This window comes from Meleagris gallopavo, chromosome 7 (genome assembly GCF_905368555.1).
Source record: "Meleagris gallopavo chromosome 7, MGAL_WU_HG_1.1, whole genome shotgun sequence".
NCBI classification, from domain to species: domain Eukaryota; kingdom Metazoa; phylum Chordata; class Aves; order Galliformes; family Phasianidae; genus Meleagris; species Meleagris gallopavo.
The window spans coordinates 27628232-27644658 of NC_139410.1; the positions used below are offsets into that span (position 1 = coordinate 27628232).

The 16427-nt window shown below is 40.5% G+C and overlaps 1 protein-coding gene across 2 annotated transcripts in view; it reads right to left on the reverse strand.

Annotated features, from left to right (window-relative positions):
• OSBPL11 (oxysterol binding protein like 11) overlaps window positions 1–16427 on the reverse strand; it is a 31917-nt gene continuing 15490 nt past the window's right edge. For both annotated transcript variants that reach the window (XM_085227685.1, XM_085227684.1), the window contains exons 6-13: window positions 13795–13996; window positions 11062–11207; window positions 9486–9626; window positions 8253–8751; window positions 6524–6710; window positions 3330–3512; window positions 2773–2926; window positions 1–1952 (exon numbers count right to left, since the gene is read on the reverse strand). In XM_085227685.1, the coding sequence (XP_085083811.1) occupies window positions 1875–1952; window positions 2773–2926; window positions 3330–3512; window positions 6524–6710; window positions 8253–8751; window positions 9486–9626; window positions 11062–11207; window positions 13795–13996 (1590 nt within the window). In that variant the 3' untranslated portion in view covers window positions 1–1874. The remainder of the gene's footprint in view (window positions 1953–2772; window positions 2927–3329; window positions 3513–6523; window positions 6711–8252; window positions 8752–9485; window positions 9627–11061; window positions 11208–13794; window positions 13997–16427) is intronic.

The following is a 16427-nucleotide window of genomic DNA, read 5'->3' on the forward strand; positions in this document are numbered from 1 at the left end:
TGCTTTCATATATATTTTTATTCCTGGTTGAACATGAAAATGCCCAGTAGGTATCCAAAAATGAAGACAGGGTAATTGTATAGAATATCACAAACAAGACAGCAGGGTCCCAAACACATTCTTCTGCTGGAGAATACAGTTACTACTGAAGTGCACAGTGCCAAAATATCTTGTTATAACAGCCAGAGAAAGCCCAGACAGACAGATCTCCAGTATAAAAGACAACAATCTACTCTTCCTGGCCACCTGACTTCTAGGTAAAGCAAACAGAACAAACAAATCATTTTGTAGTTTTATTATCCCCACCCCCAATTCTCACAAAGGGACTATGACTCGCATTGAGATCTCAGTGCATTTCACAGCAAAAAAAAAAAAAAAAAAAAAGAAAAAGAAAAAATCAAGACAGTTGTGCATAAATCCAACTTTTTTGCACAATTTACAGTTTGCGTTGAAAGTTAACATGATGATTTAAACCTTCTGATGCACTCTTACATTTGTATCTTCTCCACAGAAAATATCTTACCAGATCACAAAGCTGTGAGTTCTCATGAGGATGGATCAGGTGCAGCCATTGCCATGGCTGGGAGGTGGCAGATAATGTTATATACACTGACTGGAAGACTACATCAGAAGAAAAAACAGAGTAAGGCACCACTGTTGGAAAAAATTAAGGTAGCTTGTAGTTACAACAATAACGAAAGCCATAATAAGTACTAATCTTAATTGCCAGCAATTCTTTAACTTCAATAAAATAGGTATAAAAAACAAAGGATGTTTGTACCTGAATACAGTTTCCTGATACCAGATTGTGTTTCAAATCAATACCCAGTCTTCAGCATTATCAGCTTTTTTTTTTTTTAAATAATATCTAAGATGAAAAACCAAAACCTACAGTCCATGTATTCACAGGTCACATTTCACTGCTTTGTTCTGAATAACACCACAGGAGAAAAACCAAAACAATCCAAAGGACAGTTTGTAACACTGATACTTCACCTCTGCGATGATCAGATGGGTAGAGAAGTTTAAATACAAAATTGTGTATTTTCTGTTCTGTTTGAAAGCCTCAGTCCTTGGAAGGGAAGGTGGAAGAGAAAAGGCCAAACCTCATTACATTACAACAGGAGGGAAAAAAAAAGGTTACTCAAAGATTTAATAAAATTAGGAGTTGAAAAGTGTTCAAATTACTTTTTCAATTCAAGTCAAATATTTCAAGTATATTAAAATGTTTCAGAGGAAAAATTTCTCCATGGTTACGATTCTAATTGCATTTATAAATCCATAAAAAAGAAAGGTAGTCTCTACATATATTCCATATTCCTCCGATGCATGCACATGTTCTCTCTGAAGAAAGAAGTTCCCACGATCCAGTTGGTTCTTAACACTGATTTCAGGCACATCTTCCAAGCACCAGTCCAGTTTGTTCTTGCCAACGAAGGTCTAATGTTGGGCATAAAAGCAGCAATTTTTGGTTGCTGTTGTCTACATGGGTACCGAGCATACTTCAGTCATTAAATAGAGCTTGATGTAGAAAGAAGTTCCCACGTCACTCTGAACACCAAACAGTTTCTCTTTCTCTTAGGCAGCTTTTGCAATCAGACAGACCTACTTAGAAGACTCTTACACAAGTCAGATAAAAATCTTCTGGATCATACAAAAAAAAAAAAAAAAAACAACAAGTTGGTTGAATGTGTACCTGGCAAGTTTGTCTCTACGATCTTGTTCTGAATAGCTTTAAAGTGCCCTAGTTTATTTCCTTACGCTCATTCAAGCTTTCGCTATTATATAAAAAGGGGACACTCAGTGTGATTACTGCATTTTGAGAGACAGAAAAAAAATTTCAGAAACGGGAAACTCATCTTTAAGCAGCTTTTCTAGTTAGCGTCCATTTGCTGAGTTTGCACGGCAGAGACTGCTCTCCAAAGGGGTTTATGATAAACCCAGCCATCTCCCTGCAATTTAAAGAGAAAATAGAGTTATAACAGACACTGCCTCAGCTGAAGTCTCTTTGCACAACTACTACACCAATAGCTGTGAAAAACTGAAGGGACATCGCTTATACTTTTAAGCCACACAGATTAAGACAGAGATCAACACTGCAGGCTACTGAGCCTACCTCAGAGCATGCATGATTCCAGCTGAGCCACAGCTGAGCTCTGGGAACTGACTGTACTTGCAATTAACCCACACAGAAAGTCATCCTTCTCTACTCCATGGTCCAGATTTCATTAAATGGCCAAACCAAGACAACAGTAAAGGGACAACCAACCATTACCAGCTCTAACACAGCCCAACTGTGTTCCTGGAAATTATGTAGTTCTGGTTTACATTTAAAAATTTTATGGGTACAACACCACCTGGATCGTAAGGAACGTCTATTTCAGAGCTAGCATATCAGTAGCCACTTGTTTTTCCTGCACAGCCTGCACTTCAACTTACCATAATATTAATACCATTACTGCAATATTTGTTCAATAGCTCAACCAATAAGCTCCATCCAAAACTTAATATGCCAGAAAATAAGTTCTAAGTTGAAAGTGAATGCCTCTAAACATTTAATTATAGATTAATTGAAAAAAAAATAATCACAGTGTTTGGGAAACAAAGGGTAAATCACACTTGGGAGCTCACGTGTTACCTTAGCAGTATGCATCCCATGAAACTAAATGATAAAATGCAAGGCCAGATACTCTGTTCTGACAGAACACACCCACACATGCACCTGCTTCCACTGTAGCTCTGCCTTTGCCAGCTAACTACTTTGGGACTTACTTCCTTAATGAAGTATTTAGTACACCAAGGAGTTTCTGTTTCAGCACGAAGCCTTTCTTCATTCCTCTGTCGTTCCTCAAGGGCCCGCTTGTGCTCTGTAGCTTTATCGATGTCTCCATCCCGCAGAGACTCCGTTACATGTTGCCACAGCCTCCTACAAACCAAGTTGTTAACTTCAGTTTTCCAAAGTTTCCTTAGCTCACCACATTAAGCCACAAGGCAGGATCACTGCATGCAGTTCTTCCAAAATAATTGCTCTATGCAGAGCAAACCAACAAAAGACAAAGCATGACGGTGTGACACAGGTGGAGAGGCCTGTGGCTGAGCCTCACACCTACAGGAGCAGATAAGAAAAGGCTCTGAGGCTTCAATTGCACCCATCTAATGCCTGCCTGCACACCCTTTAGAAGTGGCTAAGGAAGCATTATTCAACAGGCAGCTACTCGTAAGGACCTTCCTCAGCAGGCACTACTCAGCTGTGTGGTTTTTCCAAGGCATTCTCACCAGACTACTCAGGACAAAAAAGGGTCAGACAAAAATAAATGTATGTATTTTACCTAGATTCAAATGGTCCTTGCTTCTCAATGGGCCGGACCCGTTTTCGTGTCACCGACAATTTTGTCAAGTCCACATATTTTGTTTCCCCGTTGCTGTAGGTGAATTCAAGCACGCTGTTCCACTCCCCTTGCACTCTGCACACCACTGTGTTGGTCGTGTTCTGCTTCACTTCACCTGTGACTCTAGGAAATTGTGTTTTTTTAAAACATCGTGGTCAGAGACACCTTAGGACGATTCACTGCATTGATCAACCTCATTCCAAAAGAGTTTGCATGCTTGTCACACTGTCCTGACAAATGTTAGTTACTTGAAGGCATGGAGAAGCTCAGAGCACTAAGTGACTTTCCTTTATTGCTCCAGTTCCCTTTATGTTACCCAGAAAAGCATTTTGGTTTTGGCTTCAGCACAGAATTGTTTCGAATCTTTTAACCAAAACAAACAAACAAGGCATGTCATAAGTAACAAGCAGGAGAAAAATATCCATCCCATCAGGTATGTAGTTCAGACTGAAAAACAGAAGTGAAGCTTTTTACCAGGAATGTATCTCACTAACTGCCCAGCTCAAGCAGATCTTGAAGAAAAGGAAACAAAAGAGCTTGCAAATTACACAGGTAATGTTCAAGACATGACCTCACTTGCCAGGTGCTGCAGGCTGCACAAAGGACGCCATCTCTACCTTCAATTAAGCTCTGATTACCTGCATATAGACAATACACAGCACACCATCCTCCAGCTTCCAGTCCCTTCAGCACAGGGATACTGGGTGCTGGATGTGATGGGAACTCATGGGGCATGCTGTGGGTATGGCAGGATAGAGTCAACTGGCTCATGGCAGGAGGCCATTTAGGATGAAACATCTGAATTTTGGCCATCTCTTTCCAGTAAGATTAAATTGGTTTGCAAGATGTTTGAGGGAAAAAACCTAAAATGACATGCTGAGCAAGCACACAGTTTCCTATTACCAAAATTTAAGATTTGCTTGGGAAAACAAGCTCGAATGGGAACAACAAGAGCAGTAAGAGCGTGTGTATGCCTCCTGAAGTTCACAAGTGGGTAGGAGTTTCTGAAAGTAACTAAAAGAGCAGGCCATGGACAAGCAGCCTTCCTCTCACGGTGCCTTCTCTCCCTGTGACTCCCACACCTCACTGAAGGTATTGCACGGGGCGAAGCCTCCATCCTCCCCCAGACTGAATCCGCAGAGTGCCAGAAAGCAGCCAGGTCGCACTGCAGTCACATCTCCAGAAGGCTGTGCTCTTAAATATTCTTAAGTGGTGACAGCAGAGCACCTGACAACCCAGTATTTTAATATCAATCATAAAATTACAGTCTCTACTTAGCACAAAATAAACAAGGTTTTATCACTCGTGCAGCATTACAAGGCACTGCATTGAGCTGCTAAATTAAACTCTTGTTGTGACCCATATTTCCTCCCACCGTATTACTCAATGACACCACCATTCCCACACTGCAGAACATGGTATCTGCCTGAACTAATACCTGGGACAAAGCCTGGGAGCATTTTGTCTGCAGGCTTGGCATGACTGATATATGCCTGGCTATCCATGATTACTCCCATCATCTGTTTGTGTAAAGCTAAAGGGGCACAGGGCCAAGCAGCCAATACCCAGCTGAGGGCTGGCAATGAGGGTCAACACAGAAATCTATAATGTTGTCATAGCAACTTACTTGCACTCTGTGTAACCATGACAACACTGCTGCTTCCCCATCAAGTGATTCTTTTGGCAACGGTCAATCATTACTGCATCAGATTTCCAATAGTTTCCAGTACCTTGCGTGAATCTGTCTAAAAAAAAGCCTCCATATCCACTAATTTCATGGAGACAAGCGGAACATTTTCCGAAATTTAATCATTAACTTAAAAATGCATCCTACGGCTAAATTTTTACTGGAGTGACTGGAAGGTGGAAGCTGTATTGTAAGCAATGGAAATAAAGATCCCAAATGACATAGCTTTTGCTCTGTTTCACTTCTAGTTTTTTTTTTTTTTTTTTTTTTTTTTTTTTTTTTAAATACACGTGAGCTTCAGTTCTCCAGATGTCACTGAGATGGTTAGCTTTGGCTGCAGGGTAAATTCAAAGCATGTCTGGGAATGTAAGGGACAAGGCACTTCAATATGAAGGTCTGGGTACTTTTTGTTTCCTTTCTATCTTTAAGTAGATCCTTGCTCTAATGTTCCAGAAAAAGTATTTTTCTCCCCAGTTATTTCTTTTTTGCAATCTGAGAGTACAAATCACATTTCAGAAGTCCTGATGTGCCAGGCAGTTACATACTTCATTACTGTCTCTTGGGCATTAAAGTTAAGGAAAGATTTAAACACTTGCTGTCCAGTACACAGCTGAGAGCAAATGCTCTGCAATCACATATTCTGTGTGAGACTAGTGCTCCACTTTCCTTTTCCTTAACTCACTGTCACCATAATAGCACAAGGCTAATCTTGCAGCATGCAGTCTTACTACAGGAATCTCTAAAAACACCACTGTTAATCAGTTTTAAAAGGCTTTGCACCAAGTGCACAGATGTTTACAGGGATTTCCTGGAAAAAACCCCAAGCAAACTTCCCCTTAGTATTCTTTTATCCGCTAGCCTCTAAATAAGGGCATACATGAGGAATCACCATTACAAGATCAAATATTCTGATCTTTAAGAAATGAAACAGAAGTTGACAGGTATTTCTACCCAGAGATTTTCTTCAGGTTTCTTAAGTTTGATAGGATTTGTTTCTCCACACTGTTTTTACCTTTTGATTAAATGTAAGCTGGAGACTCCTTCCATATAATACTGCTGAGGTACTCAAAGTGAAAAAATTCAAGGCGACACAACTAACTACAAAGCATGCTGTAAAAGATGCTAACCAACTCATTTCAGTAGGAAGAAATCTGCAGTAGTCAGGAAAAGGAGCCGGGAGCTCTGCTTTCCCAATGGTTTGAACTGAGAGTCAGAGAAACCAGGGATTTCTTTACTGCCTTTAAATATAACCTCGCTGTTCCTTGAGGATCACAAGATGTTGTTTCAGAGCAAAGTAACATCTCAAGTATTCACCAATAGCGAGAACAGACTCATGCTCAGACTACTGGAACACTTATTCAGCACACAGAAAAAAAGCAGTTACACAGCTGCTGGAGCTCCAGAGCACAGACTAATGTGGAAAAATAGAAAAAAAGAGTGTCCTCACCGATGCAGTTTCCCACCGTAGAAGGGTTTGGTGTGGAAGTTAATACTTGCAGAATATCCTGTCTTTGCACAGTTTATGTTGACTTTTCCTCCCAGTTCTACCCAGGGAACAGTCAAAATTGATCGAGCATACGCACAGGGCAAAGAGAACGTGTATTCTTCCTCATGTTCCAAGAGGCTTAGGAGACCTGTGCAAAGAAACATCCTTAAGTGAGCACTGTTTTAGAAATGACCAAACAAGTTACTGAAACACAGGCAGTACTATATCTGACTACTTTTCCTCATCAATCCTTCAGATGAAAGAAAAACAAAAGTGACATTTATTACAGATTCCAGACACTCAGGTTAGTGCTTTCAGTATAACACACACTTATGTTTCTTTCTTGAAATGAGATTACCCTGAGGATATCTATCCACAAAATACAATACTGTGCAGTGCAACATACTTCTCAGCCAAATGTTAAAGGGCTGTCACTGTCTTATGGAGAGCTCTGGAGCATGACATTTATGCAGCCAAATGGAAAAAATGAATGAATACCCTGAACTGCAGTTCTTGAGGAATGATAATATTCCTGTTCATTTTCTCTATTTACTACACCCTATTCTACCTGAATGCAGGTAGCAGAGACTCATTGCTACTACACTTCTTTGCCAAGATAGACTTGACTCTTTCCTGACAAGAGTTTTTGTTAAGAAACTCATGAAAACCAGATATTTTCTCTGAGTTTTAAGATGTGGTTGTTTTTTTTTGTTGTTTTTTTTAAATAGGAATTAAAGACCCACATCATAGAAAGTCTACCTGTCAGCATTACAAGAGCATAGTATGGCAGCTGACTGCTGTCTGCATCAAGCCATGCCTCTGCAGCATGCCAACGCTGTGCTTCTGACATTCATTTTCAGAGTTCCTCCTGGTTTTCAGATTCATGATATGAGGAAAGCCCAAGAGGAGACATTCACTTCTGAAATTACCTGGTACAGACAAAGCATGGAGATATGCATTCCATCCCCCTGCCATGCTCACTACTTGTCAGGTATCCAGCTGACACTAAAATGTCTGAACCCACATGCCATCAGTTGCTGAGCAATATGCACAAGAAACATAACGGGCAATGCTGTCTCAACTCTCACAGTAAAATTACTGCTAAAGAGGAATTACCCACTTTGACCCTAAAGGATCAAATTTCCATAGCTGAAGAGAATTAAAACTTCAACAGGAAGACAAGTGCAATATATGCAAATAGTGTTTATTTTTTACAAATATCTGGTACAACTTATTTTGTGCAATGCTTTGGAAACACTCACAAAGACCAGTTTGCACTTACTGCTCTTTGGTTCAGAAGTCAAAAATTGAATTCCAATATATTCCTCATCTTTGGCGAAGTGTAAACTTATCTATTTTTCCCCCTAAGCCTGCTGTTTATAATGAGGACTTAGTTATCACCTGTGCTTTGTAAAGCATTAAAAAAAAAAAAAAATCACCAGATGACAGTACATAAAGGTTTCTCCAGATTTGAGATTAAAGGAAAATCAGAAGGAAAAAAAAAAAGCCTGAAAACCCACGGTAGCAAGTGTAGTATTGGCAAAAAGCTTTTTCTGAAACACCTTTGAAACAAAACTACCAAGCGTTGTTCACCTGTATTTCTGACAGAGACACACAGCATTGAATTCTCTCTCAAATTATTGTGTTCAGCAACTTCGTAAGACAAATAAAGGAAAAATGTTACACTTACCTTCACCAGCCATTGTCACCCCTATTGACATTCCCAAGAATTTACTCTTTGTCCAGACATGAGCATTGACACACATTTTTCTCTCCACACATTCAGCATAAAATCCTGACACAGGAGGGTGGTGGGACACTTGCTCAGCTACAAACTTTACTGTGTAGTAGTCCGATTCTGCTTGGCCTTCCAGATCTTTAGACAAAGTTATTTGCTCAGAGGTGGAGTGACCAGAGATGTTACTGCCACCGTCAGTGGCTACTTCGCTCTTTGGCATCCTCCAGGAGCAGTGAAATGTTTCCCCAATGATGGGATTGTATGGTTTCTTAGCAATAGCTCCTTTGCGACCTTCATGAAAGGAAGTGAGATAATACTCCACAAAGCGGATCATCCTCTCCTCAGGGCTGCTGCCATTCGTGATCGCAATGAAGAGATCAGGATGGGACATGAAGTCCGCATACATCTCCAACAACGATCGCTTCTCTAAAATAAAAGTGGGAAGAACCACCTGAAATAAAGCAAAAGGTTGTAGTAAGTAGGTAAGAAGAGGCAGGCAATTTCATAAGGGAAGTTCTCAGGTGGAGATTCTGTCTTGCTTCGGACACCGTGCTTTCAGATTGAACCTTACTGCCCCTCTTTGAAGATATGAGCAAAGTAGAGTGATCATGGATCCTAGAAAAGTATCTCAAAAGAGAAAAGAATCCAATAGGTAAGGGACTGAGTACCCCCCAGTAACAAATAAACAAACCAGCTCTGAAGAAAGGGATGTGTTCCACATACCTGTAGAGTAGAAAACGGGCAGGACGGAGCTCAAACTATAGCAAGGAAGGTTCAGAGCAGAGGTTAGAAAAGGTTTTGTCTAATAGAGTGAAAAAGCACACAAGCTGTGCCAACATGCTTGAAAGCCAGCTGTCTCTCACATCATAGAAACAGGACAAGCATTTATCAGAAATAATAAATTAAGCTAACCCTCTACCTTTGAGCAAAAGATTTTACACTTCCCCATCTATATCCACTACTGTAATAAAAAAGTGGAAGGGATATCTTTTGCTGGGCCAAGAAAAAAATATTTTAGTATAAGAAGGATGTATTATCAGTCTTTTCCTTCCCTGCAGTGACAATTAACCTCACAGAACTAGCTTTACTGTAATAAGCAAGACAAGAGTGTCTCAAGCAGGAGATCAAACAGTTCATTTAAGTCTGTTGCATTCAAAGAGATGTCTTCACACTTCAGTTACTTACTCTCGTTAAGTCCATGCCAAGTTTCAGCTGAGACAAGAGATGCAAGATAACACTGCGCTGTTCCTCCACTCCTCCTAGATCATCTTCTTTATCATCACAGAGGTCCTCCAGCTCTTCATCTGGATTTACTTCTTCAGGTTCCTGGAATAAGAGCCATAAACATTAGGTCAAAGATGTATCTTATCCATACAGTATCCAAAAAGGACTTCCTCTTGTACTGTAACTCTCCACGTATGATACAAGAGATTATACAAATCCAGATATCTGTGGAACATCCTGGGACAAACAGCTGGGCAGAGGGGTGATGCCCTGAGTACCACGAGATGGCAGTAATATGTAACTGCCCTAAGGCCTTCCCCCTAGATCAGCAGCCATCAGCTCAAGGCAAATTCCTCATCACCCAACCACCACAGAAAGCACAAGGGTCCATGTCCTCATGCAGAGCCCATAGTCTGACAAACAGTGCAGTATCACACAGAACCATAGAATCATACAATGACTTGGGTTGGAAGGAACCTCAAGGATCATCAAGCTCCAACCCCCCTGCTACATGAACGAGTCCATTCCAAGGGCGCTATGTTGTTCTACTACCAAATAATAAGCCAGCTGAAAACATCCATGGAAAGTGGTAATACTGGTCATACCACAACTACAGACAGTGGCATACATTAAAAATTAATGGAGTTGGAGCTTAAGTGCTTAGTAGGAGGAAGGAACCAAAAGGGATACATTTGAAAACTCCTGTTTATTTGCTGCTCAGTTTTGCTTGTCGTTTTTTTTCCCCGTTTTAACTTAATGACAATTAGACCTATTTAAAAACTAACGAATATAAAAACCTAAAGACGTTTCAGTTGCCATTTTGCTGTAAGATAGCAAAGTGAAACAGATGCTGCTGTAGAGACATACATGACCTTTTCACAATAGCAGCCTCACATAAAGAACTGTGTGAAATCAAGTGGTATAGAAAGAATGTAATTACAGTTTTCTACCTCAGCTAGAAAAACATCTTTTTAAATAATCCTGTTCTTTTACTTGAATATTTTGCACTTCATATTCTTTTTGACAGTTATAATGACACAGACTGTAGTTGTATTTCAGAAACATTAAGCCGTCCTGAAGCCAAGTGACGAGAGTCGCTCACATTAAGAAAAACACATGCAGCAAAAGCTGGAAAAGAAAGATGGGAAGATTTAATAGCTGGAGACGGGCAATTTTTTTCCTCTCATCTACATAAGCATCTCTTCTTGGGCCTATTTTGTGAGTGTCATGAATTCCAATTAGGTCTTCTACACTTCAGCCTCCAGTTGTTTTAGATCAACATGCAAAGGAACAGCGCCTCTCATCACCTGGCATTACTGTCCCAATTGGCTCCCTGTGACAGCTATTTAGAGAAAGCTGCAAAATTCATTGAAAAAGCATGCCATGAAACTTTAATTTTCTGCAATTGCGCTTGCTCCTCCTCCAACGCAGCCAATTGAAAAGTATGAGAAGAACTGTATTTAAACCACTTTCACATAACACGATCAGGTATTCCTCAAAAACTCCCCACAGAAAGAGGATTTTCACATTACCTTACCCTTGTTAGCTGGCAGGGCTCCGCAATGGACTGCTCCTCTCTGACAGATGCTGGCTTGTTTATCTCTGCTGGGAAATTCTGAGCTGCCCCATTTTTGAAGTGGTTTGACAGAGATATCTTTGGTTCCAACCAACTGATCGTCGTTCCTGAAGCAAAAGAGAGTTTGCGCTGAAACTTGCTCATCCTCCACGAGGGCAGCAGATAGCAGTTGTCCCCAGAACAGCTTTCTGAAGGAGAAGCTGAAAGCACCAAGATCCTCCTGCAGCCAATCCCTTCAGCAGCCACCGAACAAAGGTGGTGCAATGAGACACCACCTTCGGTGATCATTAGCACAAACCCTGCGATTGGCGAGCTGTAATGCGTGCAACTTGGACTGGAGCAACCCGCTGGTGTCAGGCAAGGCGTAATCAGACACTTCAGGAAGAACCCAATCGACAGGAACGTAACCCCTGCAGGTTTCTTTAACTCATACAAAAAAAGCACACCAGTTACCACCTTCTCAAGCCCAGCTCAGTTCCAGACTAAAAAAAAGCTAAAGAAGAAAAAGTTTTGCTGCCAATGATTTCTCTGGAGAGGATACTCATCTTTTCTTGGCTGCAAAGAAAGCAGGAGCATGCTGCTGAATAAATAATAGTTGCTCAAAAAAGCTGCAGGGCTTGGAAAGCTGTTTACCCACTCAATGACTTCGATATCTCCAGTTACTCACAGCTAATTTATCAGGATAGATCAAGTTCCTCATTAATAATGCAAATGTTCCATTCTTTTTCAAAGGCTAATAAATGAACGGGTGACTCCTGAAGTTTTTTACTGAATCAAAACACAAATTGTGACAAGGTGCTAGCGCAGAAATGATGTGCAAGTCCCAATTTGTAGAACTGATAAGGCATCCTACTGCACTTCAGAACCCACATCAGAAAGGATGTGATCTTTCTATGCCATCCAAAATCCTTTCCTTGCAGAGCTCTGTTACCTGCAACTAGGTCACAGCCTCAGTCTCAACGGAGGAAATTTAAATAAGAACATTTCCACCAGGAAAAGTACTGGGGCAGGAAAAAAAATGTACAGCTTTTAAGAACACAAGAATCTCTAAGCGTGCATTGTAGACTGCACGTAATGCACACACACTGCCTATGCACTGGCTTGGATTTAACAGCTATCCCCCATTTTATGCTATCAGTTACTAAAAGAATCTCAGAAGTTCAATTTCATTTCACTGGTAAATTCTAGGAGTTTTTAAAAAGTGATTTGAGATAGCAGGTATGCTATAACAATAGAGGGGACAGGATATCACACCAACACTTCTCTTCCATTGGAATATCACATTCAAATATGTTCTCAGCTACTTGAGGTAACACAACCTATTCTCCTTACCTGTGATCTTCTCATCCCCTAAGAGAGCCGTTATTTTTCATTTTTTTTAAATCCAGTACATGATTTTATCACTTAACATTTCTGAAACTCAAGCCAATAGTTGAAGTTTCCCTATTCATCTCCAAGTCTGATTTTTGGGACACCTTAATACAGCTGGGGCACTATTTTCACTCCTCTTGGGTTTCTTGCTTGTATTTTAGTTTGTTCCTCCCTCCCTGACCCCCTTCTACAATTATAGCAAACTGGCATTCTTCCTCACAAAGCTGAACTTGTAAAGTCAGAATGGGGCTCAACAAGCACTGCTGATTTCCCCCTCACCCCCACAAATCATAGTGATTCAAAGGCAAAACAAACACAAAGCCACCTTTGTAGCACACACCAAAAAACAAAAACAAAACAAAAAAAACCCACAACATCAAAAAGAGAGCGATCTCCCATCTTTACACACTGATTATTACAAATTAGCTGGGAGCAGGAGAAGTTCTTTCAGTGTGAATAACTTTGCAGTCAGACTAAGATTTGGAGAGATGGCATCCAGTTCGTTGTTTCTATAAAGTCCTTTTTGAACTGAAATATAGCAAGAGTTAACCTGTCCTATTCACGCTTTCCCTTCTAAAATCTGTCATCATTTAAAATAAACGACATCAATACAACAAACTTTCTTCATGTGGAAAGCTAAACTAATTATAGCTTTGGAATAATATGCATTGCCAAAGCAAATACCACAAAAATGATAGGAATATGAGAAAGATAAAGTAAGTGACAACTTTCGAGCGTAGTTTATTGCATACTTAGTATAACACACCTGTCGCATAATAGAAGCATTTGAGTAAAGTTTGTTGCTTACAAAGTCACTAAGCAAATTCAGAGCTTTGTTATTTTAATGCTTTGCTAGAAATTAAAGCTTTGCATATGTAAATGCTTACAGTAGGCATTAAGTGTGTAAATAAGTCAGAGAAACGTGACATTTGGCAGAGCTCCTGCAGACAGCACATATCCTTTGTACCTGTGACCCCACAGAAATCCCCCACCACCATTACTGTTCCTGCATCCCAAAGGAATCTCTTGCAGAGCCTTACGGACTTTTTTCTGTCATGAGATCATCTGCATCAATCAGTTGTTTCATTCATGCAGCTATCACAGATTTCCTTAATAGAGAAATCAATAGACAATAGGGAAAATATGCACAGGAGTTCTACTCAACATCAACAAATCTAGACAAGCCCACCAGTAACAAGGCAGACAGCAGATGTCTCTGCCCACAGGCAACTAGATTTAGTGGCACAAGCATTTTCAGAAGTGAAGAGAGAAAGGCTTCATACTTGTTACAGGATTCAGCTCTTTGTGAACATCTACACTCACCTGCTGGTAAGGATCCCTTTTGTTGTGAAGCGTGTTGTAACTGGAGAATATGGAAACAGTCATTTAAGCAGTTCATGGTTGCCATGGAAGTTGCTTTGAGCATTAATAGGTCTTGATCCAAGGACGTAAGGTGACCGGACACAGGAAGGCATTCTATGCTCCTGATCAAGTCTCTCTGCTGGCCCTCAGCCTGAGACATCATCTACCAAACAAAGCAGGTGTGCATCAGAAGGTGATGGAAGCGTGTTGCGTGATGTGCCAGACATGCATACACAGAGTCCCACATGACTTAATGATAATAAAACTAAAATGTCAGAGGTATGTGTAGATTTAACCATACTTCTTTCCTTCATGCAGCCACTAAACATCATTAAATTCTCACTGAAATACATAGCAACTTATTAACATCCCTACCGCTGCTATGCATAGGTTTGCTATCGCACTGTTTACTTAGCAGAGGGAATAGAAAGAGCAGCAGGATTTTCACCTTCACTGTGTGTTCAAATTACAGCTTTCCTTGTTTTTTTTTTTTTCCCTTGTTCTCCCCTGGTCTCCTTTCCTGCTTCCTCTGGAAGCTGTACACCCCTACATTACGGGGTCTGCAACAGCACATCTCATTTGCCTGCCAGAGGTAGAGCATGAACACACACCAGCACACTGTGGTCTTCAACAAAATAATACAAATTCCTCCTTGAGCTCACAGAAGTGTAACTTCAAATCATGGGGATGAAAGGAGACTCTTATACACATTAGTCACTTTTCTGGGAAGGCACAACAAACAGCATTAATGCAATCGGGTGCTGCTACTCTGCCATCATTATGCATTCAGACAGTAAATTAAATATAAAAATAGACTGATTAAGCAGAGTAGAAGCTTTACTGCTGCGGTACTATTGAGGCTTTTAATTTAGCAATTCTGGCAGTTATCCTAATATTTTTTTTCCATGTTCTTGCCTCAAGTTTCTTCCAGGAACTGCTGTTAAGGTTTTACACAGTACTCGAGCAATGGGTATTCATCTGACTTCACAGTATGTGGTATTTGGAACATTTTAGGGCTTGGCCACAATGTACATTGTGGTGTGAACATACAGATGCCTTGGCTCTTCAGAGGTGCAGTTATCCACATACAGGCACCTGTCCCAGGCGTGGCAGTGCAGGAAGCCAGCAAACACTCAGTGAATGGGGTGTCTGCACTGGCAGGGCTATGTAACCAGTAGAACAGTGTCAAGAATATGATTTAAGTCTTCTTTACCACCACTCCCTCAATACTTCATAAGCTTCTGCTGAGTTAAGAAAAGGATGGGAATTGGCTGGCAAACCACTGCAGCCCTTCTGGTGACCTTTGCTCAGCACTCCATTCCAGGGTCAGGTCAGACAACAAGACAAGTCACACCATACTCAGCGCTGGCATTTAAACAGCCACATCTGCCCTTTCTACAAGTGTACTTTGAACAGGCTTAAGTTCTTCTTGTTTGGATATTCAGATTTGTAAAACAAAGAAACAGTGCTGGTGGTAGGGGAAACAAGCACTATTACAGAAAACAAGAGGTCAGAAGTATGTAAGCTATAGCTCTCATTTTGCAAATGCGTGCACCTATATTTACAGTAAGTCAGCACAACAATCCCCTCAGATCTCCTGTTTTGCAAGTCAACCTAGTAAGCAGCATTTGGGAAAGGCTATTTGGTGAAGAGCAAGGAGAAGGGAAAGGGAGCAACAGAATAGCTGCACTGCAAGCCATTGAGAAGTTCACAGAAAGAATCACCACACAGCAGATAACCTGAAAGAAAAGGGCTCTTCCCATAGCTTCTCAAATGGATTGGTAGCACTGGAAGTATATTCACCTCAAATGTAGCAAGAATGCTCAAATGTAACTTGCCTTTTGTTATTTCAAGCATTTTAACTGTATCTAAAAAATCCCAGGCTTGTATCCAACAAGCATTTTGACTTCAAGAAGATAAGCAAACTGACATCCAGGGCATTCTTCATTTACACAGATCAAAAAACTTAAGCTGATACAAACAAATTGTCGTCCAACTACGTAATAACCAAAAGGAAACAACAAATCATTTCCTGCTCTTTTGGCAATGCTAAGAGAAGTCATTTAACTTGTAGAAAACACTCTGATATGAACAGAAGTTCACATATGCTGAGGTTTGAACACAGACCCTCCGTGCAGCCTGGTGAACAATTATGCCACAGGACTTGATCTAAATCAAGAACACTGATGATGGAAGCATACCTACCAGGGCAAAGCATTCTGTACCCCAAATTACAAACTCCCACTGATGAATTTACCACAGTGTCCAGACAGACATTTTGGGGTTAACGACACAATGCTCTCTTGTCCCAGTTTCTCTAAGTGCAATTTTTAACAATTTCTGCTTGCTAGACCCTTGTTCATTAAATTAAAAAGCCCTCCATTAGAAACCTTTTCCCAATAAGTGCTATCCCAGTTAGTGCTAATTACACTGCTAATGCTAAAATACTCACTAATACCAGAAGTGCTATGAAATAACAAAGGTCAAACAAGGTAAAAGAACAACTCAGTGGATTGGTCTACAACTTGACACTGGAAAAAAGCATGATGTTTAACATGTCAGTAACATACCACATGATGGCAAACCTATAGCAC